This window comes from Terrapene carolina, unplaced genomic scaffold, assembly GCF_002925995.2.
Source record: "Terrapene carolina triunguis isolate 2854851 unplaced genomic scaffold, T_m_triunguis-2.0 Scaffold616, whole genome shotgun sequence".
NCBI classification, from domain to species: Eukaryota; Metazoa; Chordata; order Testudines; family Emydidae; genus Terrapene; species Terrapene triunguis.
In genome coordinates, this window is record NW_020664967.1 from 673,742 (window position 1) to 695,498 (window position 21,757).

The window sequence follows — 21,757 nt, forward strand, 5'->3', positions numbered from 1 at the left end:
TGGGAAAGCAGGGACAGGATCGACTGGGCCCCAGCCTTCAATCAATGATTGATTTCTGGACCATCCCCCCCGCCCCATCCCCCGCCAAGGCTTCATGGCCACAGACTGCAAGGTGAAAACAGCATCACTCTGTGCTTAGCGAATGCCGAGCCGAAGCACACATAGGCGGGGGGCAGAGACGCAATATGGTAATAGAGGAGCGCAGGCCCTGATCCCGTGAGATGGCGGAGGATCTCCATGACTCGTGATCAGTACAGGGCCTCTGACACACAGCCGTTCCCGTTTCCCCCCCGAACGATGCATGTGCTGCGTGGCGGTGGCCGGGGTGGAGGGCTGTGTATGTGGGGAGGGGGTGGCCCTTCCAGGGCGCGAGCGGCCTGGCATCGCAGTCGAGGGGGGGGCTGCAGTCTGATGCGGGACTTGGCATTGCAAGAGTGCAGGGCGCTCTGCGCACGGCCCCCAGGGGCTTTGCAAGGCACCGTAGGCAGGGGGCTGGGTTGTCCCTCGGGGGGCCCGTGCTGGGACTGGGGTGGGGGCGCTGGCGTGGCAGGGGGCGCCCTGGGGTCCCTGGGGGGGGCCCTGTAGTCAGGGGCTCTGCGGGGGGGTTGCAAGGCGCTGCGGCCCCCGGGCTGAGCTGCATTGGGAGTCCGGGGCTTTGCAATGAGGGGGGGCTGACGCGGAGACAGGCCCCGCCCGGACTACAGCTCCCAGCCGCCCCGGCCCGGCCCCACCCTGCACACGTGCGCCGCGGCCGAGCCGGTTCCCGCGCGCGCCCCGCGGGCCATGGCCGGGTTCGAGCCGGGCTCCCTGCCCGACCTGCTACCGCTCTACTACCGCCGCCTCTTCCCCTACGGGCCCTACGGACGCTGGCTCAGCTACGGCGTGGGTGAGCGGCAGCTCGGGCCGCCTGCACCAGGGAGGGGCCGCCGGGGGAGAGATGGGGGGGTGCATGGGGTGTGTGGGGTGCATGCACGGGGAGATGGGGGTGCACGTAGGGGATGCACGGGGAGATGGGGTGCACGCAGGGGGGCGGGTGCACGGGGAGATGGGGGTGCATGGGGAGATTGGGGTGCACGCAGGGGGCGATGGGGGTGCACGGGGTGTGGGGGTGCATGCACGGGGAGATGGGGGTGTATGCAGGAGGCGGCGGGGGGTGCACGGGGTGTGGGGGTGCACGCAGGGGACAATGGGGTGCATGCATAGGGAGATGGGGACGCATGCACAGGGTGGGGGGGGACGTGCACAGGGCGGAGGGTCCATTTCCGGGGCGGGGGGAATTTGGGGCAGGAGTGAGTGTGTACAGTGGGGGGCAGGGAGCAGGACGGGGAAGTGTAAAAGGGGGGATTCTAAACGGCCCAGGTCCTGCAGTTGGGACCCTTCTGGGGGGCGGCAGGGAAGGAGGGGATCTAAGGGGTGAGGAGCTGTGTGTGGGGGGAGTCCCAAGCTAGGGGACGGGCGGCTGTCAGTCAGGCCTCAGGGCCGTTAGATCCAGGGCGGGGGAAGGATGTACGCGAACATCTCCCTAGGGCGCTCAGACAGTCCGAGTGCCGCTAGATTCGACGCCGTTTCCCTTGCAGTGGTGAAGAATTACTTCCAGCGGCGGGAGTTCTCCTTCACACTGCGCGATGACATCTACGTGCGGTACCAGTCCTTCAACAGCCCCCAGGAGCTGGAGAAAGAGATGCAGAAAATGAACCCCTACAAGATCGACGTGGGAGCCGTGTATTCGCATCGAGTGAGTCCGGACTGAGAGATCCGGTATTCTCCCGTCCGGTCTACGCGTAAAACATCCATCAATATAGTGATGGAGCTCCGGGGTCTAAAAATCCACCCCCCGGAGCCCCTCAGCTCTGCCAGCCTAACCCAGGGTGTAGATCCAGCTTGGTGGACAGACAAATGCTACTGTCACTCGGGGAAGTGGAGTTCCTTGCGTCTACACGATGAGTTTACAGCAGGATAGCTATGGCACAGTAGCCGTGCCACTCTAGCGCCTGGAGTGTAGACGGGCAGGTCACTGAGGTGGCTTAGCGTTTTTCTTTATCGATGGAGAAACTAAGGCAGAGAGAGGGATGTGGCTAACCTGGGAAAAGGGATGACCTCGTTAATTATAGACCTGACCTCGTTCCCAGGTAATGAGAGAACGAAAGCTGGGCGAGGTGCTAGCCCCCCGGGGCTGGGAGAACATCACAAAATCCTCTGTTGCAGCAGCCGTCACAAGGGCTGGTGGCCAAACCGATCCCCGTTGCCTTGTGATGCAGCAACTCGGGTGGCGCGTGAATGCAACGCCGCTGGCTTAGCAGGTCACGTGGAGGGATCCCCGGCCAAACCGGCAGTCACCCGCGCGGCCCCCACGGCCGTCGAAACTGACCCGTTCCTCCCCTTCTGCAGCCCAGCCAGCGCAACACCGTGCACATGGGCGCCTTCCAGGCTCAGGAGAAGGAGCTGGTGTTCGACATAGACATGACGGATTACGACGACGTCCGGAGGTGCTGCAGGTATTTGCTCTTGCCGTCCGCTCCAGTGAGCACAGACGTGTTGTGAGACAGTCCCTGTCCCAACCAGCTTGCAGTCTAAAGAGATGAAGCAGACAAAGGAACCCCATGTTACAGATGGGGAAACTGAGGCACAGGGTCGGGCCAAGGTCACAAATGCGTTGCTCCAGAGAGTTCCCACCCTGACTACGACCAAGGGGTAGGCAACGGGGCGTGGTTCTGACTGCAGGACCTTGTGGCTGCTTGGTCAGCCGTGCCCGGGGCATGGAGGCTTATATTGTGGAAGGCTCATGTTTACCCTGCCTTGCTTCTGTGCCGCTCTCCTTTCAGCTCCGCCGAGATCTGCTCCAAGTGCTGGACCCTTATGACCATCGCGATCCGTGTCATCGACCGCGCGCTCGTGGGCAAGTACCGGCCGCGCCCCTTGGCCGCTGCTGTATTGGCCGGTCTGCGTGGCACCGTTGGGGCTCTGATGTTTCCTCTCTCACCGTGTCCCGAACGTCTGCGGTGGTGTCTCCCCCACGCTCTCCAGGGAATCCAAACTCCACCTGGCTGAGAGCAGGGTGACCAGATAGCAAGTGTGAAAAATCGGGACAGTGGGTGGGGGGTAATAGAAGCCTATATAGGAAAAAGCCCCAAATATCGGGACTGTCCCTATAAAATCGGGACATCTGGTCACCCTAGCTGAGAGCCGCCTTGGCGACCCATTTCAGCTGCCGGGCATGTGGCGGTGAGACCCGCAGAGACTACAGGTCCCAGTGTGCACTGCAGAGCGAGATGGCGCACTGCATGCTGGGATATGTAGGCCACATATATATTGGGGAGAGCCGGGCGGGCTCCTTTGGGCCAGCTTGCGGGCTGCCCACTCAGCACGAGCGGTGCTGTTCGCACTGGGCTCCTGACCAGCTCTCGGTGTCAGTTATGATGCCGCTCGTTTTAACCTGTTTGCCAACAGGGATACGGGCTAAGCCAGGCGGGGCAAGGGGGCTTGTGGGGCACATGGGATGCAAAATAAAACAGGGCCTCCCTCGGGTCTGTGTGCAGACTCCAGAACGTAACCCAACGTGTCCTGGCCCTCTGTGGGGTCCAGGGGGGCCAAGAATTCTGCTCCACAGCGCTTTACCCGTGTCTTGCACGATCCTTCTTGTTTCCAAGCCGAGCTCTGCGCTGACTTTGCGCCGTGTCCTCCCTACAGAGGATTTCGGGGTGAAGCACCGCCTGTGGGTGTATTCGGGCCGGCGAGGCGTCCACTGCTGGGTGTGTGACGACTCCGTCCGGAAGTGGTCGTGCGCCATGCGCGCCGCAGCGGTGGAGTATCTCACCCTCGTGAAGGTGCGTGGGAGTTGACGGGGCAGGGGCTGGGCTGAGAAACTGGCTGCGTCCCGTCTCTCTTCCAAAGCCAGGCAACGCAAATATGGGGCCTGTCGGTCGTGGGGGCTCGTCTGGCCCCGGTCACGGCGGTATCAGCAATGGCTTTATCCTCACCCCCCTGAGAGGCAGGGCAGTGCTGGCCCCCCCTATTTGTACAACTGAGGCAGAGCCGGTACGTCTACACTGCAAAAAAATAAGACCAATGACATCGAGTCTGAGGCCAGGTCTGCGGACTCAGGCTTGTGGGGGTCTAACCTCCGGGGCGTCCATGGTTGATCCGGAGCTTGGACCCCAGCTGGAGCTGTGAGCATTCAGGGTTCTCTGCAGATGGTGCCCTCGAGCCAGAATCTTCTATCCTCCTCGCTCAGCGCCCGGTTTCCGGGTAAGGGGAGGGGTTGGGCTGTACGAACCATCTCCTCTTTTGCTTCCCAGGGCGGGTCCGAAACCGTCAAGAAGGTGAACCTGACCGACCCCATTCACCCGTTCATCAGGTCAGTTGCCGTGACGCTGGATGGCATCTCATGTACCCCAGCCTGGCGTGCCCTGCTCATTGGGCCTGGGTCTCGGTTGTATTCAGGCGCCTCTGTGCCGCTTAGAGCAGCTTAAAGTGGGTGAGAATGACTCCCTGGGAGCCCCCCATGCTGGGGCCCTCCCCAATCTGGCGTGGAGCAAGACGTAAGGGGCTCTGTGTCCAGCCCCTGGCATAGGGGGCAGGTGAGGGTGTGACAAGATCACACTGAGTTATGGCTATTCTCTGCTTCCTGAGGGCCACAGGGAGAGGAGTGTATGTTGGAGCAGCCCTGGGGCTGCTCTAACTTAATCAGGAGCCAGGCAGGATCCTGCCTGGTCCCAGAATACAGCTTAGGTCCCCCTCTCCCTATGTGCAGGGAGGAAGTACCGCCATGTGGTGGTAGAGGCGTCAGGGGTAAATCCAGACATTGTGTTGCCTTCCTCTGCTCCTTAGCTCTCTCCTCCCCCACCCCCCCCTTGTTTCCCCAGCCACTCGCTGAGTCTGGTGGAGCCGTACTTCGAAGAATACGCCCTGGTGGGCCAGGATATCCTGGGCAGCAGCGAGAGCTGGGAGAAGGTGGTTGCCCTCGTCCCAGAATATATCCTTTGGCTGGTCGCTGGGGCCTTTCTGCAGCTCAGCGGATGGGGCGGCAAGAACGCGAGGGTCCTGGTTCTTGGGGTCGCCCGAGACAGAGGCGTGCGCCTAGCTCTGTGTGCGGGATGCGCCGAGTGCCTTCAGCTCGGCTCTAGGGGTGACGTCTGTCAAGGAAGCCTATTGGGCCGTGAAATCAACAGGCCGAGCCTGTAATTCGCGGGAGCTGCAGCCACTTCACACCGCCGGGGTGGGCTGCCCATGGACCGCAGTGGAGTGACACCAGTTTATACCTGCTGGGGCTCAAGAGTTCTGTCCTGCCTTCACGGAGAGCACCTGGGACAGTCTCGGTCAGGGCTTCTAGGGGCTGTCGCGTTACACGCCTTGTAACAGACCGATAGCCGCGTCTGTTGGTCAGGTCTGGGTTTCAGCTGCATTTCCCCACTTCTCCGAGATGGGAAATGCTCCTGGCGTTCCTTTGGCGCTAGAGAAATACAAAGCGTGTGCGTGAGATTGACGCACAGTGTTGTAAGCTCCATGGGCAGAGACTGGGTGCCTTCATCTGTCTCTGTGGGATGCTTAACAGAGCCCCAGTCCCCGTGCTACCCGTTCGGAGGGTGACGCAGCTCTTGCCTTGTGAATATTCGAGCTCTGGCCTTCCCCTGACAGGGGGTTGGCCCCTAGGCGAGCCTTGTTGTAACCCCTTAACAGCTGATCACCGGTTCGAGAGAGCTTGCTGCGGGAATTCCCCAAAAAGCGTGATTCAGTCCAGCGCTGGGAGCTCCTGAAAAAGAAGATGGAGAAATGCAAGGTAAGGAACAGCTCAAGAACGTAGCTGGGGACAGGAGAGAATCGAGGCGGTGTGTGGCTCGTGGGGGACGGTTGGTCTTTGGGCCCAATCCATCGATTGAATTTTCCCCCCCCGTTGGCTTCAGTGCTCTTTGGATCAGGCTCTGGGGTCTGATCTAACGTACGCTCTGCTTCTGCCCCAGCCCTGTATGCGGTATCCAGATCTGGGCACGCCCCTAGAATAATAATAATAGTGCCTAGCTCTTATGTGACGCTTTCCATCCGTCGACCTCGAAGTGCATTACAAAGATCGGTATCGTTCCCTCCCATTTTACAGATGGGGAATCTGAGGCACGGGGCAGCAGCGGGATTTGCCAGTGGCAGAGCTGGGAATAGAATCCAGGCTTCTGAGTCCCAATCCAGCACTGGTCCCCGTTCGGCTGGGGACGCTATAGGGAGCGCCTGCCCTGCCCACAGCACCCTGTGACGAGGGGTATTCCCTGGTGGCTGGTTTGCATCCAGAATCGGGGCCTCTGGCTGTACCTAGGATGGTGACGTCCTTGAATCTCCGGGGTGGGACTCGTTTGTAGAGGGCGCAGAGACAGGGAGCGTATGGGGCCTCGTAGCACAAAAGCCGTCCCCAGCCCGAGACTGTCTGTCTGCTCCTAGCCCTCCCACGCGGAGTCGGAGATCATGCTGCAGTACTGCTTCCCCCGGTTGGATATCAACGTCAGCAGGGGAGTCAACCACTTACTGAAGAGCCCGTTCAGCGTCCACCCCAAAACAGGTCACGCGCGCGCGTTGATGTAGATCCGCTGGCCCGGCGTCCAGCGAGGCGGGGCGGTCGTGTTATCCCCGTTCCGCGGGTAGGGGATCTCACCGGCGCGAGCGTGAGAAATTCAGCCAGCCGCCTTCCGCCCCATCGGCAGCCCCGAAGCCCCCTCCTCGTTTCAGACCAGGATGGGGAGCGAGTTCCCAGCCAGACGCTCCCCTGGCTAATGCAACGGGGGATCCTGGCGCCGTGAGCTTCCTTCCGACCCAGGTCTCTGTGCAGTCCAGAAATCCACACCGTGTTTACCTCCCCTTCCTCATCTCACCCCTTGGCCAGTATCATCATCATTTGGACAGCTAGGTGCTGTCCAAACACAACCAAAAGACAGTCCCTTCTCCTGCCTGGGCTTGTGGCGAGCTGTGCCTGCATCTCACTGTGGTAAACTCGCTTCTGTCCCTGTCCCCTCGCTCTCTCCAGCCCTGGCCGTGTCTCTCCACCTGAGACTCGCAGCAAACCGAGGTTGCTAGCTCTTTAGGCCAGGGGTTGTCTCACTGCTTTCTTGCGCAGCTGCCAGCCCAAGGGGCCCTGACCCCTCATTGTGGCCTCTGGGCGACACAGGAAACACGCCGCTGGTAAAGTGACGCTGGTTTTGCCTCTCCTAGGTCGTGTTTCGGTCCCGATCGATTTGCGGAAGCTGGAGCAGTTCGACCCGTTGGCCGTTCCAACCATAAGGTACTGGTAATGGGCCGGGATTGCAGGACCTCCCTCTCCGCGTGATGGGACGTGTCTGGCTGTGAACATAATCACTTCTGAACGCTGCCTCCGGTTGAGTCTGGGATTCCGGCGTCGACGGGCAGAACCCCTTTGATTTTGGGGGAGATCAGAGAGAAAATGGAGGATGCCCAGAGCCCCTGCCCTGTGGGGCAGATGCTCAGCCATCAAGGAGAGACAGAGGGAGAGGAGACTTCATCCTTCCTAGCATGCGGCCTCCTCTTAGTAACGTCACGATCTATGGTTGGGGAGAGAGCACGGCAGCCACCTGCCAATCCGGGGGCGGACAGTACTTTGGAATGGGGAGACAAAAGAAAGAGAGACAGAGCTCCTGGAATGGAGCAGGGGACAGTGAGACACTCAGCCCCTGGCATGTGGAGAATAGGAGACACCCAGAGCCTTTGGCGTGGGGGGGACAGGAGGGTGGCACACGGGGAGCCCGTGGGGGGAATGGAGCCTCCTAATGAGTGCAGACCCCCAAGGTATTTATCAGCGCAAGGTGGATGGGGCCAGTTGGTTGGTTTTTACACCGTGGGGCAGCCAACCCCTCTCTGGCGCGATCTGTCCGGCGCGGAGTGGGCCGGGTCTGCGCTCCGCCAGCGAGCGGCCGTGCCATGAGGCTGCTTTGTGCTGCTCTGTTCAGCGGGGCCGATCATGGCTAGAGGCTGGCTAGCGGCGTTGGGTAGCCAGCTGTAAAGGACTCTCACTCTGCTTGTTCTTAGCTGCCTCTGTCGTGAACTGGACACGGCTCCCGAGGAGGAGGATGGAGAGAAGGAAAACGAGGCGGAGCCGGAACCCAAGCGCCGCACCAGGGGTGAGTGGCTGGAGGCAGAAGTCAAGAAAGATGCTGCTTTTATTAAAGCACATTAATACGGGACCTCGGAAGGGGGCATGGTCTAGGGGACAGGAGACCCTGAAAGTTGATACCCCTCTTTCCTAGTCAGTATTTCCGATCCCCAGAGCGGTAACACGACGGCCTCAACCAGGTTCCTCTCGCTCCCAGAGCCACTCGTCAACCAGAGAATATTTTTGCTGAGGCGCTGGCTCGGTTTCATGCAGCAGCTGGAGCTCCTCCAGGTCACGCAGCACAGAGGTCTTCAGCTCGCGAAGGGGAGGAAAGAGGCACCCCTTGGAAATTGCTGCGCCCGGAAAATGAGCTTCCAAAGTAGAACAAAAAGTGCCCCCAGAGTTAGAATTTTTCCGAACCCATGTGGCATACTCCCAGACGTGTCAATTAACTGCTGCCGAGCCCAGTGGCATTTCAATAAGAATTAACTCCTTTCTCTTCTGTAGCGTTTTTCATGTTATCCCCATTTTACAGATGGGGAAACTGAGGCACACACGGGAGAAGTCACTCCAGCAGGCCAGTGGGAGGGCCGGAAATTGAACTCGGGACTCCCGAGTCGTGAGCCTGTGCGCTAGCCACTAGGCAACACTGCCATTCTGTGGTGGCAGCGTCCCACTGCGGCATTGTGGGCAATGCCAGGGGGGAATTTTCCCTGTAGGCCTGAGGCAGTTAGCCAGCGCTGAAACTATGAAGGGTAAGTTAAGATCCAGGCCTGGATGGGCGTTGAATTCACGTCACCTCTTGATACACCCAGCCTTGAGAGCCCAGGTTTGAGGGATTGTAACATGAGGCGCTGCATACACTCTGTATGGCCGGCAGATCCTTTGCACGTGTCTCTCTTTGTCCCTTAGACTACAAGAAAACCAGCTTGGCTCCGTACGTGAGAGTCTTCGAACAGTTCGTGGAGGAAATGGACAAGTCTCGCAAAGGGGAGCTTCTCAAGAAGAGCGGTAGGGACCGAGGAGGGGACTGGGCGGGGCCTCTCCTCTTCCAGGCTGCTCGAAACCTTTCAGGGCTCTCCCTTCTCCCCACAGAAATGTGGTCCTCACTTCTAAGCGTGGGAGGGGGCGAGACTGCCCAATGGTCAGCGCACAGCTGCCTGGGTTCTATTCCAGCTGTGTCCCCCTGGAAAGTGACTTCAGCTCCCCTTAGGTTGTGTCCTCCCTGCAGGTAAAAGGGGTGTTCTTAACTCTGGTTAAACCAGCTGAGGGATGAACTGCATTGCTCTCTTCATAGATTCTAGGACTGAAAGGGACCTCAAGAGGTCATCGAGTCCAGTCCCCTGCCCTCATGGCAGGACCAAATACTGTCTAGACCATCCCTGATAGACATTTATCTAACCTACTCTTAAATATCTCCAGAGATGGAGATTCCACAACCTCCCTAGGCAATTTATTCCAGTGTTTAACCACCCTGACAGTTAGGAACTTTTTCCTAATGTCCAACCTAAACCTCCCTTGCTGCAGTTTAAGCCCATTGCTTCTTGTCCTATCCTCAGAGGCGAAGGTGAACAAGTTTTCTCCCTCCTCCTTATGACACCCTTTTAGATACCTGAAAATTGCTATCATGTCCCCTCTCAGTCTTCTCTTTTCCAAACTAAACAAACCCAATTCTTTCAGCCTTCCTTCATAGGTCATGTTCTCAGGACCTTTAGCCATTCTTGTTGCTCTTCTCTGGACCCTCTCCAATTTCTCCACATCTTTCTTGAAATGCGGTGCCCAGAACTGGACACAATACTCCAGCTGAGGCCTAACCAGCGCAGAGTAGAGCGGAAGAATGACTTCTCGTGTCTTGCTCACAACACATCTGTTCAATGAGAACGTAACCCAAAAGGTTGTGTGTCTTAATGCCCATCAACTCCTGCTTACCGCAGCAATACTCAGACTGGGTAGCTCTTCAGTGTGTCTCCTGTGGCTCTTTGCAGCACATGATATTAAAACACTGTGATTTAATTATTAGCCCATCACGATGCTTTTGCTGTGTTATTAACCGATTGTAGTTGATCAAGTAATAGTACCTGGTCAGTCATTTTGCTGTGAGAATAATATATACATTAAATATTTCCCCGTCATTCCGTTTAAATATGAATATAGAGCACCTATTGAATTCACACGGCGGTGGCTCTGCTGGGTGGTGCTGATCACTGATTTGGCTCCTGAACCGCTGAGGTCTGAGTATCACTGGCTTAGAGGAAAAGAAAGGCAGACGTATAATAAGCCACAGGCGCAGCTTTCTCTGTTGTTTAAGATCCCGCGTTTCTTTCCTCTAGACTTACAAGGAGATTTCTGAGGATTCTGGTGTCTCCAGTGGGGAAATCTACATCTGGTATGTCCAACCAGCCGTTACAAGAGCTCTGATCGGGACAGCGGACTGCTCTAGTTACTTTATTCTTCTTGGCATTAAAGGCTTTACTCAGCAGACTTCAAAGAAAAGGAAACCCAACTGGTCTTGCCTACTGGAGAGAGAGGATTTGGATGTTCATTTTGCAGGGGCCAGCGGGAGCCTGGGCTTGGAGGGTGCGCTGGGAGAAGACTACGCTGTGGATTGTTGGCAAGAAATTAGAACTGCTTCCTTTGGCGTGAGGCGACGGGGCATGGGCTGCTGTCAGTTCCTCCCCTCGTCTGCAGACAGCAGGCGGCTTAACCCACCTGCCCCTGTTTGCCGGCACAAGGGCAAGGCGGAATTTTACCTACCTGACCAAGAGCCATTGGTAAAGTGGGAATTTGGAGAGAGGGGATCCCAGCTGGCTGATTCGAGAGGAAGGGAGGAATTCTCATCGGCTGATGGATTCCGAGGGCGCAGGGGTCTGCAATCGGCACCTGGCTGATGCCTGCAAAAATGACCCACGGGTTTTCTTTCTATCAGGGTAACTCTGCTGCTCTGGGGCAAACCATTATTAATGGAAGAAGCTGCCTGACAGCCTCAGATGCATGAGATTGGACCATTGTATTTGTCATTTCTAAGCAATGGTTCCCCGGGCCCAGCTCTTCCAGATTTCGACCTCGACTGACTTATTCCAGACATCCAAGGCTACTCCAGTTGTCCCTCCTCCTGCTTAACGTTCCCTTCTGGCTGCAGCCTGTGTAGTCCTCTCCCTGCTGCAGGGTTTAATTCGCAAGCTCTCGAATGACTCCAGGCAGCTGGGTCTGATGGCCCAGTAGGAGGCGCTCTGTGTATCCTTCTTTTGTACTTTTTTCTGCAAAAAGAAAACGATTAAAGGGTTCCGTTAAAGACCGTGTGTCCTTTTGGTGGTGGTTGTGCTGTGGGCTGCTGGTTGGGTTCACGGGGCGTGGCTGGGAAGTTATCCAGTGATCTGAAAAGGTCACTAGACCCCCATGTCTCAGGGGAAAGAGCAGCGGTGGGCTTGCAGCTAGGTACAGGACTGGAAAGGTCTGAGGGATACAGTGAGCAATAGGTACGTGGGTCCCTGGCTCTTCCATTTCCTTTGTTGCTCTCTCTTTTGTTCTAATGCTGAGGTTAGTCATCAAAGTAAAGAAACAAACATGACTCAGGAGTGGGGTAAAGTAAGTATCCCCTCGCCACTCCAGTTCTCCCAGAGCCCTTCGGCCTTTAAAGGCTCACGGTCAGATAGTTTAGGTGCAGGGGTTAGCTGTTGTTGTTGTTTGCTGTTTTTTAACCCTGTCCTTTTCTAGACAGCCAGTCATTTAAAGTCATTGCTAGACTAATCAAGTTGCGAGAGTGCCCCCTGCTGACCTTCAAGGGACTATCCACTGGAATCCATTTCTGAAATTGACCCAAAAATTATTCCAGACCCGGCACCATCCCCCTGCCGGCATCTGTGGGTTTAAAATCACATTTTGTTTTTTCATAGCTGTTAAAGCCGGTTAGATCATCTCAGCTGACCCCCTGTATAACACAGGCCAGAGAATTTCAGCCAATGACATCTGCATTAAGTCCCCTAACAGGTGTTTGACTAGAGCACATCTTCCAGAAAGTGGCCCACTCTTAATTTGAATCCATATGCCTCTGTAGGGACACGGGGGTCTAGCTTTTTGGCTCCAGTTGCAAGATTGGAGCTTTCAATGGGGAACACACTGCAGGGCAGAGATCTCACCTGCCTGTAGCTATGTACAGCCCCTAGCACGTGTTGGGCACAAATTGGAAGAGAGAATGATTTTACTCTCATGCATCCCTCTTACAGGAATCTCAGAGAGGTTGTGTTTCCTAGTGGACAGAGCACCACACTGGGAAGCAGGAGACTTGGGTTCTGTTCCCAGTTCAGTGGGGCAAATCAGTTCACCTCCCTATACCTCAGTTTCCCCATCTTTAAAATGGGGATAATGATAGTAGATCCCAAAGGGAGGTCACTGATAAGAGCTAGGGGTTATTGTTTGTACCAGTAGAAAATAAAAAGTTCAGACATACTTCTTAAGTTGAAAGCTTCCCCTTTTTGGCCTGCCCTGGACCCAGGCTCAGAGGGATGGGCGAGTCAGAAAGGTCTCAGGAAGATCAGTGTGAGGGTCATTTGCATCGGTTTAGCTAAAAGGGTGAATTTAAATGAGTTTAGAGCTCTCTGTGAACGCTCGCTTAAGTGGAGTAGGACTAGGTTTAAGCTGAACTGCAGTAAACTTCTCAAATCAAAGTTGGAGCATCTCCAGTGGCGTTTGCACAATTTAACTAACCTGGGAGTAAGCAAGTGCCCAGTTTTGGGGGGAGGGAAAGGAGAGGGATTGTGTCTGACAGTGAGGGCAGGTTTTCTAGAACAGTGGTTCTCAACTAGGGGTACGCAGAGGTCTTCCAGGGGGTACATCAACTCATCTAGAGATTTGCCTAGTTTTACAACAGGCTACATAAAAAGCACTAGCAAGTCAGTACAAACTAAAATTTCATAGGACTTGTTTACATAGCTCTATAGACTATACACTGAAATGTTAGTACAATATTTATATTCCAATCGGTTTATTTTAGAATTAGATGGTAGAAAGGAAGCCATTTGTCAGTAACTGTGGCTGTGCCGCTTCTGTATTTTTATGTCTGATTTGTAAGCAAGTAGTTTTTAAGTGAGGTGAAACTGGTCGGAGGCAAGACAAATCCAACTCCAGAAAGGGGGACAGTCGTCTGGAAAGGTTGAGCGCCACTGGGCTCTTTGGAAAATCCGACCTGCTCCGTGGGGCAGGGAGACGCCACGTTCCTTAATCGCAAATGCAAACCTCCATCCCAGCTGCGTCTGTTACCCCGACAGAGTGCGAGATAACTGGGCCGGGGAGCAGACTAACCCCCAGCTCCCTCCTCAGGGAGCCCCCCCTTCCTGGCCACAGCCAGAATGGGGGTGGGGGCAGAACAGGCAGCAGTTCCTTGGGACCCCCACCTTGGGGGTGCAGGTCCTGGCAGAGATGGGAGAGTAATATGAAATAGCCCCTGCGTGGGGGAAATATGGGGGGTCCTTTAAAGCAGGGAGCAGCCCCTGGGACTAAGTGGGGGGTCCCCTAGCCCTGGTGGGGGAGGGCAGGGAACAGCCCCTGACTGGGGGGGGCTCTGGGGAAGGGGGGGGGGGGGGAGGGGACAGCCCCCGGAGGGGGGGGGGCTCTGGGAAAGAGGAGGGAGGCGCAGGGAACAGCCCCTGACTGGGGGGGGCTCTGGGAAAGAGGAGGGAGGCGCAGGGAACAGCCCCTGGCTGGGGCGGGCTCTGGGAAAGAGGAGGGAGGCGCAGGGAACAGCCCCTGCTGGAGCTCCCTGTCCCGCGGTGGGAGGAGGGGAGTCGGGAAGAGCTCCTGGGAAGAGGGCGGTGAGTGACCCTTGCCCCGGAAGCCCTCGCTCGCTCTCCCGGAAGCGCCGCCCCCTCCGCCTCAGTCTCTCTCTTTCCGCCGCCATCTTGAAGCCGGCTCCCCGCACAGTGAGTCCCGCCGCGTCTATCCGCCGCCATCCGCCCCGCGGCGGGCCCGGCCGGGGGTGCTGGGCGGGGGGGGCCGCGTGGGGGGGCACCGGCCTGTGGGGGAGGAGCCAGGGGGGCCGGGCCCGGGCCCCGCTTTGGAGCAGCCTGGGTCCCAGCTAGCGCCCGGCTGCGAGGCCTCCCTGCCCCGGGGAGGGGGGCTCCCGGGTGGGGGGAGGGGGTGACGGGTCCCTGCGGCTCCGGAGTGAGGGGGGGGCGGCAGTGGAAGCCCCTCCCCGGTACCTGGCGGGTAGGGGGGGTGTCTCCCTCCTCCTGGGGTAGAAGGTCGCCTGGTTGGGAGGAATTGAGCGGGGGGGGGGATTCTTGAGTGGGGGGGGGGGGGAGGAGGAGGGGGAGTCATTTCCCTTTGCGAAGGGGGGGGGTCCATGTCTCCCCCACTCCCATCCTCTTCTGGGGTGGGTCACGAGTCCCCTCCGGGTAGAATAACGTCGGGGCTGTGAGGAGTAGAGCCAGCTCTTACGCACACCCTGGGCTTTCAGGGTGGGGGGCTGAGCCTCACGTGTGAAACCCCCCCCAAACTGTCTGGAGCCCCCACAACTTCACATCCCAGGTCTGACTCAGCCCTTCATCCTGCCCAGGTAGATCAACCAGATCCCAAGTGGTGTACTGAACGTGGGGGGTTTTCTGAGGAGACCTCACAACCAGAGGTGCTGGCATTAAAGGTCGCAGGAGGGTGCATCTCACAATACAGGATTGTCCCAGTGCCCTGGGCCAAAGCTTCTGGGGCCTGCTATCTCCCTGTACTTCCTTCATCAGACAGGAAGAGTTTGATCCTTGATTGCCACCAGCTCACCAAGTGGCCTCTGACAAGTCACTTCAACTTTCTGCCCCTTAGTTTTTCCTCTCAAGTAGAGAAGGACACCCCTCTTTTAAACTCATGAGTTGTGAGAGCTGACTGAAGTCTGTAAAGAGCCGTTGGCCAGGTCAAAAGTGTGTGTATGTGGGCCAAGAATTATTATCTAGGCTGTAAAAAGCAACAGAGGGTCCTGTGGCACCTTTAAGACTAACAGAAGTATTGGGAGCATAAGCTTTCGTGGGTAAGAACCTCACTTCTTCAGATGCAAGACTTGCATCTGAAGAAGTGAGGTTCTTACCCACGAAAGCTTATGCTCCCAATACTTCTGTTAGTCTTAAAGGTGCCACAGGACCCTCTGTTGCTTTTTACAGATTCAGACTAACACGGCTACCCCTCTGATATCTAGGCTGCTGAGTTTCATAGGAATATAGGGGTTGCCAGTGCATTTCAGCCCAGTATCCTGTCTCTGATGGTGGCTGGTAGCAGAAACTTCAGAGGAAGGTGCAAGAACCCTACCTCAGGCAGATGAGGGATTATTTGACACACAACCCCCCCCCCCCCCCCCACCCACACCCCACCCCCCCCCCCCCCACACACACACACACACAAAGTGGCATTTTGATCTCTAATAGATTTGGTTTTGTCCTGAAGCACAAGAGTTCATATCATTTCCATTAACTGCATTGGCATTAACTATAACTTTGGATATTCATGATACCCATATGAATATGCAGTTCCATTTTTAATCTTAAGTTCTTGGCCACTATGATCACCATTGCAGACCTGTTGCCTCTGAGGACATACATAACGAGTTTACTTACTTGCTGGAAATGGGAAATGCTGTGATACAGGGGTTTGGTAATGGGAAAGACCACTTAGTTGCAATTTCATGGTGAAATAAAATTACAGCTTCTCTCTTGCTTGTTTCAAAAGTTTTATGAAACTTCCTTATTTGTAGCCACCCAAAAGTGCATCTGTTTGGCTTTTCTGATTGTGGGAGAGACTTTAATTGTGAATGTCATGGGACTTTTTCTCTTAGCTCCTCAAATCCCAAAGAACTGAATCCTTCACTAATGGTGGCATCTGTTTTTTCTTTCTTGCTCTCAGAAATGCCTGGTGAAGCGACAGAAACCGTCCCAGCCACAGAGCAGGAACTGCCACAGCCTCAGGCTGAGACAGGTTAGTGTTGCTTTGCTTTATTATACACCTTCTGAAAGGATCCCAAAACTCATCCAGCCTAAACTTCAAGAACAGGTGAAGCCAGTTTGTGGGGAGGGAGAACAAGAATATTTTGACCATTGGTGGCTTTTGGAAGTCTAGTTAAAAGCCTTGAAGAAGGAAGGTTGAGCGCTGGTAACTTGACTGGGTTTCACTTGCTCAGTGGATGAGTTAAGGGGGCTCTTTGAATGGAAATGGTGGTAGCATGCTTGAAGGGCAGTAAGGGGTCGGTGGGTACTGCTGCCCAGCTGTACAACCAAGGCTTTGGCAGTGTGTGATGTGCAGGAATACTAATTGTAAAACACCAACCTGCTTTCGTTTAACTAATGTTCTGATTTGCTGTGGTTACTAAGTGAAACACAAGTGTGTGGGTCTCTACTGCTCTAACCCGGTGAAATGCTGGATGTTGGTTTCATTGCTCTTGGTGCCTTTTCTCTTAACCACACATTGTTTGGCTGCCTGCTGTTGTACAAGGCGGAACTGTTTCTCCCACAGCGTCGCCACATGATTGTGTGGGTGTTTCTCACTCAGCCAGCTCAAAAGGCGCTTCATGCCAGCAGTGATATCGGTTATTAAATATATGGTAACATTCAGAGTCGGACAAAGCAGTCCCAGTGTAGCCAGCTCTGTGTTACACGGCCTACAGTGGAATTGCAAAAGCATGCTTGGTACGTTCAGTAACATGCTGATTCCCTCCACCATCAGCTTATATCACGCATTTGTAACCTACTGTTGTTACGAGTAACACTGGAAGTCCTTATTAGTGAAGCAGATTAGAGATATTAATTTTTTTTCAGCTTGTTTTCTTTGTGTCTGTGAGGGCACTTGGTGTATTGTCAATTTCACTCTTTCCCCTGTGTACTCGGTTTCCCATATTGCATGTATAGGTCTCTCCCAAAACAGCAGGGGAGAGAGAAACATTTTAAAGCCATAGGACAACGTAGCTGTAAATCTGCAAAGATTCACAGGGTGCTAGGGCAGGCCTAGGAGCTGAGATTTCTTTTAACTCCTTGAAACTGACTAGATAACAGATTCTCTCCAATGGAATGGCTAAAAGTGGACACAGGGAGTAACATGATGCCTCAGCCAGAAAGTTACAGCAGGGTTTGGCATTCACCGCGCATTGTGATGCACCACTGATGAATGTGCTGTATGAACGCCTGACTACTCTTTGGAGGGAGGGAGGAGTTGAACTGAGAGTCGGTACAGCTTAAAAAAACAAAAAAAGCTACAGAATCCTGCTTGCGTTTTGCAGTGTGTATGAATTTAGTAATGATTTTCAAACCCACTGTATGTTGTGCTTCTCAATTGTCTCTCTTGAAGGTTTCCTGGGTGCTGTGATCCAGTTAGCAAATAGTATGGCCTTGTTTGCTACATTTCTGCCTAGAGGGTCGGGGCACACTGCATGATGTAGGACTGGGCCTGAGGTATGGGGCAGCCACACAGTGCATGACTGGTCAATGGGGTGAATTCTGTCCAAGGGCTGTGTGAGTTTGACTTGGGGCCAACAAGAAAAATTGGGACCATATGGATGATCAAACGCTGCTGGGGGAAAGGTTTTGTGAAGGGAAATAACCTGGAGGGAGGTGGGTGGGGCTAAAGTCCAGTTCTCAGCATGATGGTTAAGTGGTGCTTGTTGGTCATGAGTCAAGTAGGTAGCTCAGGGTGACTAGCAGTATTGTCATGCTGTCATTTTCTTTAAAGGCCTCATTGAGGGGTAGATGCGATTCCTATGGCAGGGTAACTTCTCAGGCACCATTTGTGCCTTTGGGTGAATACAGAGCTGCAGCGTCCCAGGGCATGGTTTTTCTCTGGGTCTCCGAGGATAACTCACACATTTTCCCCACTGTTGATTCTTCTCATCTCTTGGGTGTCTTCCCACGCCATGGAGTATATAAAGGTTGGTGGGTCTTGGTAGTAGGTGGTGTGTACTCAACAGCTGATGCTATTGCAGTAACTCCTCCCCCGGCCCCCGGGGAAGCAAGCTGGCCTCTCACAGGAGTGACCCTGGCAGCTGAGCAGACCAGAGCAGTTGCCAGCAAGAGTCCTGAGGTGGCAGGCGAGGGTTCCCAGACTGAGTCTGCTCTGGAGCCTTCAGGTAGGTCTCAAGTTACTACAGGAGGTAGAGTGGGGGCGGGGCGCGAAGAGTTACCCTGTCTGTAAAATAAAATCGGGCTCTGACTCATCTAGGGCATTAGAAATACCAACTCCGCATTGAGCAGACTCTTCCGAAGTCTGGTGGGGCATACGATTCCTTGTGTGTGTGGTTTAATCTCTGAGCTGGTTTCATCGCACCTCTTGCCACCCAGTTGTATCTCTGCGGGAGTTAGATTGGCCCGTGGAAAGAGCGTAACGCAGTGCTGAACTCCTGAGGACCAACAATATGGGGCTTCATTTGCCACCCCCGCAGCGCAGTTACTAGGAGCCTTCACCAATTGTTTGTGGCCTCAATGAAATCCACTGCTCCTGGGCTGGCAGGAGATGCCCCTGGAGCACATTGGGGGGGGGGGGGGCGTTAGAGCTGGCGACTGCGTGGCAATCGTGTCTCAGTGATGTCCAGAGTGATCATGTCTGAGGCATCTTGAGTGAATGTGGAAGGATCAACGAGGCCTCATGGAGACTGGAAAGAATTTTTCAGAGGGAAAGTTATGGGGAATGCCCCCGCCGCCTGGTTCATGCTCGGCTCAGCACCTTTCTGAGATTAGCGCCCCTTTGTTAGATTTGGTAGTTCCCCTTTAAGAAACTGATCGGTTTCCCTACTCGGAAGCCGGTAACTTCTGGGGGGCATGTGCTGGGCCTTTCTTCCCCCTTGCTACAGGACTCCCAATTTTAGACTCTACTCTGGGATCTGCTCGTCATACATTTCACTAACGCTTGAAACCAACTCCTGCTCGCTTTCCTTGGGGCTGGGAGGGGGCTTTCTTTTGGGGCCTCACCCCACAAGTGGGCACGGTTTCGAGACCTATTCCTTCGTGCACTGAGTGCAGAACTGGGCCTAGCTGTCTGGTTCTCAGCAGCTGAGAGATGACAGGTTCTGGTCTCTGACTGGCACTAAACCCGATTTGGGAAAGGCTGAGGGTGTGTGGCTGGCATCTGCCACTGAGTGAGCAGTCAAGTGACCTATGCAAAGTGGCTTTTGTGCACACTCCCTAAATCAGTGGCTGACACATAAATGAGTCAGTCATTCCTACCTGGATCAGGGCTGCAGTTCTCAGAATATCAGCACCTGGCGTTTCCTATCACCTGGTTCAGGCAAGAGCTTAGAGTTTGGCCTGGCATCTTAGCTACTGAGGTAGGGCTGAGGGGAGTCTCTTAGCACGAGCAGGGAGCTGGCGTGGTTTATGAGGGTGAGTAGGTTTGCAGCTTCCTGTATGTCTATCCCAGTGACGCAGCCTCTTCCCGCCCTCCCTCTCCCCCCCCCCCCCCCCCAGCAGGAGGGTCAGTGAAAGCCTTAGCCACTTGCTCAGTGCAGCGCTGGGGTTACCTGCATGCTGCATTAGTCAGCACTGCCCTGCTGGGAGAGGACCTGGCCCTCTGGAGTGGAAGCCAGGCGTCAGACTCACAAAAGGCATTTCCCTTCTATTCTCAAGCTGTTCAGGAGAACAATGCGGAGAAGCCCTCTGCATCCCAGACCCCGGCAGACCCCGCCTCAGGCCTGCTGGCACAGACCACCTCTTCCCCACCCTCCTGCTCCTCATGAAGCCCCCCTCATTCCTAGCCCCTGGAAGCCGATGCTGGGTTAACTGGTGTAACAGCCCAAGCAGCTCTGCTGTTCCTGTTTAATTATTGGCGTTTTGGGGTTGCAAGCTGCCCCAGGCTGCGTGAGTCACAATGTCTCCAGTGGAACTGTACCTGATGGTGGAATATGAACTGGAGCAGGTCAGCCCTTCTCCTTGCCTGACCCCTCTGCCTGCTGTACAAAACAACATGCCTGCAGCTTTTTGCTAAGCAGATTGCTGCTCATGAGAACCAGCTCGTTCACATACGCTGCCAAACGCGGCCTCTTCCCCTGCCCTTCCATACAGACTACGCAGGTTTCTCCCTAGTTCAGTGTTCTGCCAGCCTCTTCCAGAGACCTCGCTGGGCTCTCTCCCTCGGAGGCTTGGGGAGCATCGAGCGCTCAAGAAAGTAAAGGGCTGATGCCCCTCGCTAGAGTTCTATATCATATGGGCAGGCGCGGCTTGTTTCTGGTGTGCAGCTGGTCCAGTGCAGCTCGCTCCTGACTAGCAGAATCATCAGGACAACGCTGTCCTGGATCCATCTTCCCCACACTAGCTCGCGTGGGTTGCGGCCCAGCCTGGGTTTGAACTCTGGTCTCCAGAGGTGAAAGGTGAGCGGCGCCATTCTTGCGAGACCTGGTTTGTCTTGGAAATGGAGCAGAACCTTCTTGCTTGCAGCAGTTCCTGATTGGAAGGACTTGTCGGTAATAACCTTTCACTCTTGCTTGTTTAGCTCCTGCTGTCCCTGCCCCTCCTGCCGGTGCTCCCGCAGCGCCCGCAGCCGCTGTTTCTGAGCCTCCTGTCCAAGCGTCAGGTATTCTGAACTCATGTCCCCCCCGTGCGTCTCATTAACAATGTTTGCTGTGCTGGGTAGTCCATTAACAAAACCGTTTAGCAAAGAGTGCAGTGCAAGAGCAGGAGCCTGGGAGCTAGGACTCCTGGGTTCTTCTCCCGTGTCACCGCCGCGTGCCTCAGTTCACTTACGTGTAAAAGAAAACCTGCATTCCAGGAGCACACGAGGCCTTGAATTGCATGTTTGTGGATGGATGAGGCTAGAGAAGGAGGGGGTGTTTGCTCCTAGGATCTGAGGGCTGCCTTCCTGGGATAAAGAATGCGTGTGAGCGCCTGGTGTGTTGGGACGATGAAACCGCAACTTTCAGGAGCTGTACGGCAACTTGTGATGTTTCCTTCCTGTTCTCAGGCATCCCAAATGCCAGAGCCTAACCTAACCCGCCTAAAAAGGAGCGGTTTGCAGCCAGGCTCCTCTTTAATATGCAGGTGCCCGCGAAGCCCAGCATGTGATCCTGCCCTGTTTGGATCCAGGTGGAGCCCTGCATGCCCGGGCCTGCCGCCTCTGCCGACCACACCTCCATATTAGCTGAGGGAGCCAAGCTTTGAATTGGACTGTGTGAAGCCCAGGGGTGTGTAACTTCCCCCATGCTCCCAGAATCCCTTTGGGAGAAGAATTGAATGCTTGTACCAGTCTGCTGGGACAGCATCCTTCACCAAAGCCAGAGCGGGATTTCCAGAGCCAGGCAAACGCCGAACCAACCAGACACCGACCGCTCCACCTGGCTTGTCAGGCACTTGTACGGGGCATGTCCTGGGTTTGTGTGTTCAAATACATTGATCGGTCTCCCTGGGGAGGGCGGGGGGTGTCTGTTGTGTGTGGAGAGCGTTTTGAGAGCCGCAAGGGCCGTGGTGTTAAAGGGCCATGGTCTGGGGCCGCCCGTCTGCCCAGGTAACTGAACTGCAGCCCACGCGGGGTCGCGCTGGATAACTCACCTTTCTCCCCTTGCTCCCTTGTTTTTCTGTTCTCATTGGTTCACTTTGTTTCTCTCTCTCCATCTCTTCATGCTGCTCCTTCCCCAGCACTAGCTCCAGCCCCTGCCGCTCACCCTGCCCAGCCCTCCTCTCCGAGTGCCCCCACGGGCCTGGCTGTGTCACTAGAACAGCCCCCCTCCCCAGC

General features: G+C 55.5%; 2 protein-coding genes across 4 annotated transcripts in view; both read left to right on the forward strand.

The window, feature by feature from the left end:
• Positions 1 to 102: 102 nt before the first annotated feature.
• Positions 103 to 11,378, forward strand: PRIM1 (DNA primase subunit 1). Of its 2 annotated transcripts, none has more exons than XM_024206193.3 (13): positions 103 to 188; positions 1,578 to 1,735; positions 2,389 to 2,495; positions 2,823 to 2,896; positions 3,688 to 3,824; positions 4,296 to 4,354; positions 4,863 to 4,972; positions 5,685 to 5,776; positions 6,424 to 6,541; positions 7,189 to 7,258; positions 8,020 to 8,111; positions 8,996 to 9,094; positions 10,414 to 11,378. In XM_024206193.3, exons 1-13 carry the CDS (start codon positions 143 to 145, stop codon positions 10,431 to 10,433), a joined length of 1,182 nt encoding a protein of 393 aa, XP_024061961.2. In that variant the 5' UTR covers positions 103 to 142; the 3' UTR covers positions 10,434 to 11,378. The 2 variants fall into 2 exon arrangements, with proteins under 2 accessions (XP_024061961.2, XP_024061960.2); XM_024206192.3 differs by lacking the exon at positions 103 to 188 and adding an exon at positions 743 to 886.
• Positions 11,379 to 13,914: 2,536 nt separating this feature from the next.
• NACA (nascent polypeptide associated complex subunit alpha) overlaps positions 13,915 to 21,757 on the forward strand; it is a 14,179-nt gene continuing 6,336 nt past the window's right edge. Inside the window, exons 1-3 of one of the 2 annotated variants that reach the window (XM_026659264.2) lie at positions 13,915 to 13,998; positions 15,959 to 16,030; positions 18,024 to 18,167. In XM_026659264.2, coding sequence (XP_026515049.1) covers positions 15,961 to 16,030; positions 18,024 to 18,167 — 214 coding nt within the window. In that variant the 5' untranslated portion in view covers positions 13,915 to 13,998; positions 15,959 to 15,960. The remainder of the gene's footprint in view (positions 13,999 to 15,958; positions 16,031 to 18,023; positions 18,168 to 21,757) is intronic. The other variant, XM_026659265.2, reaches the window with a different exon arrangement.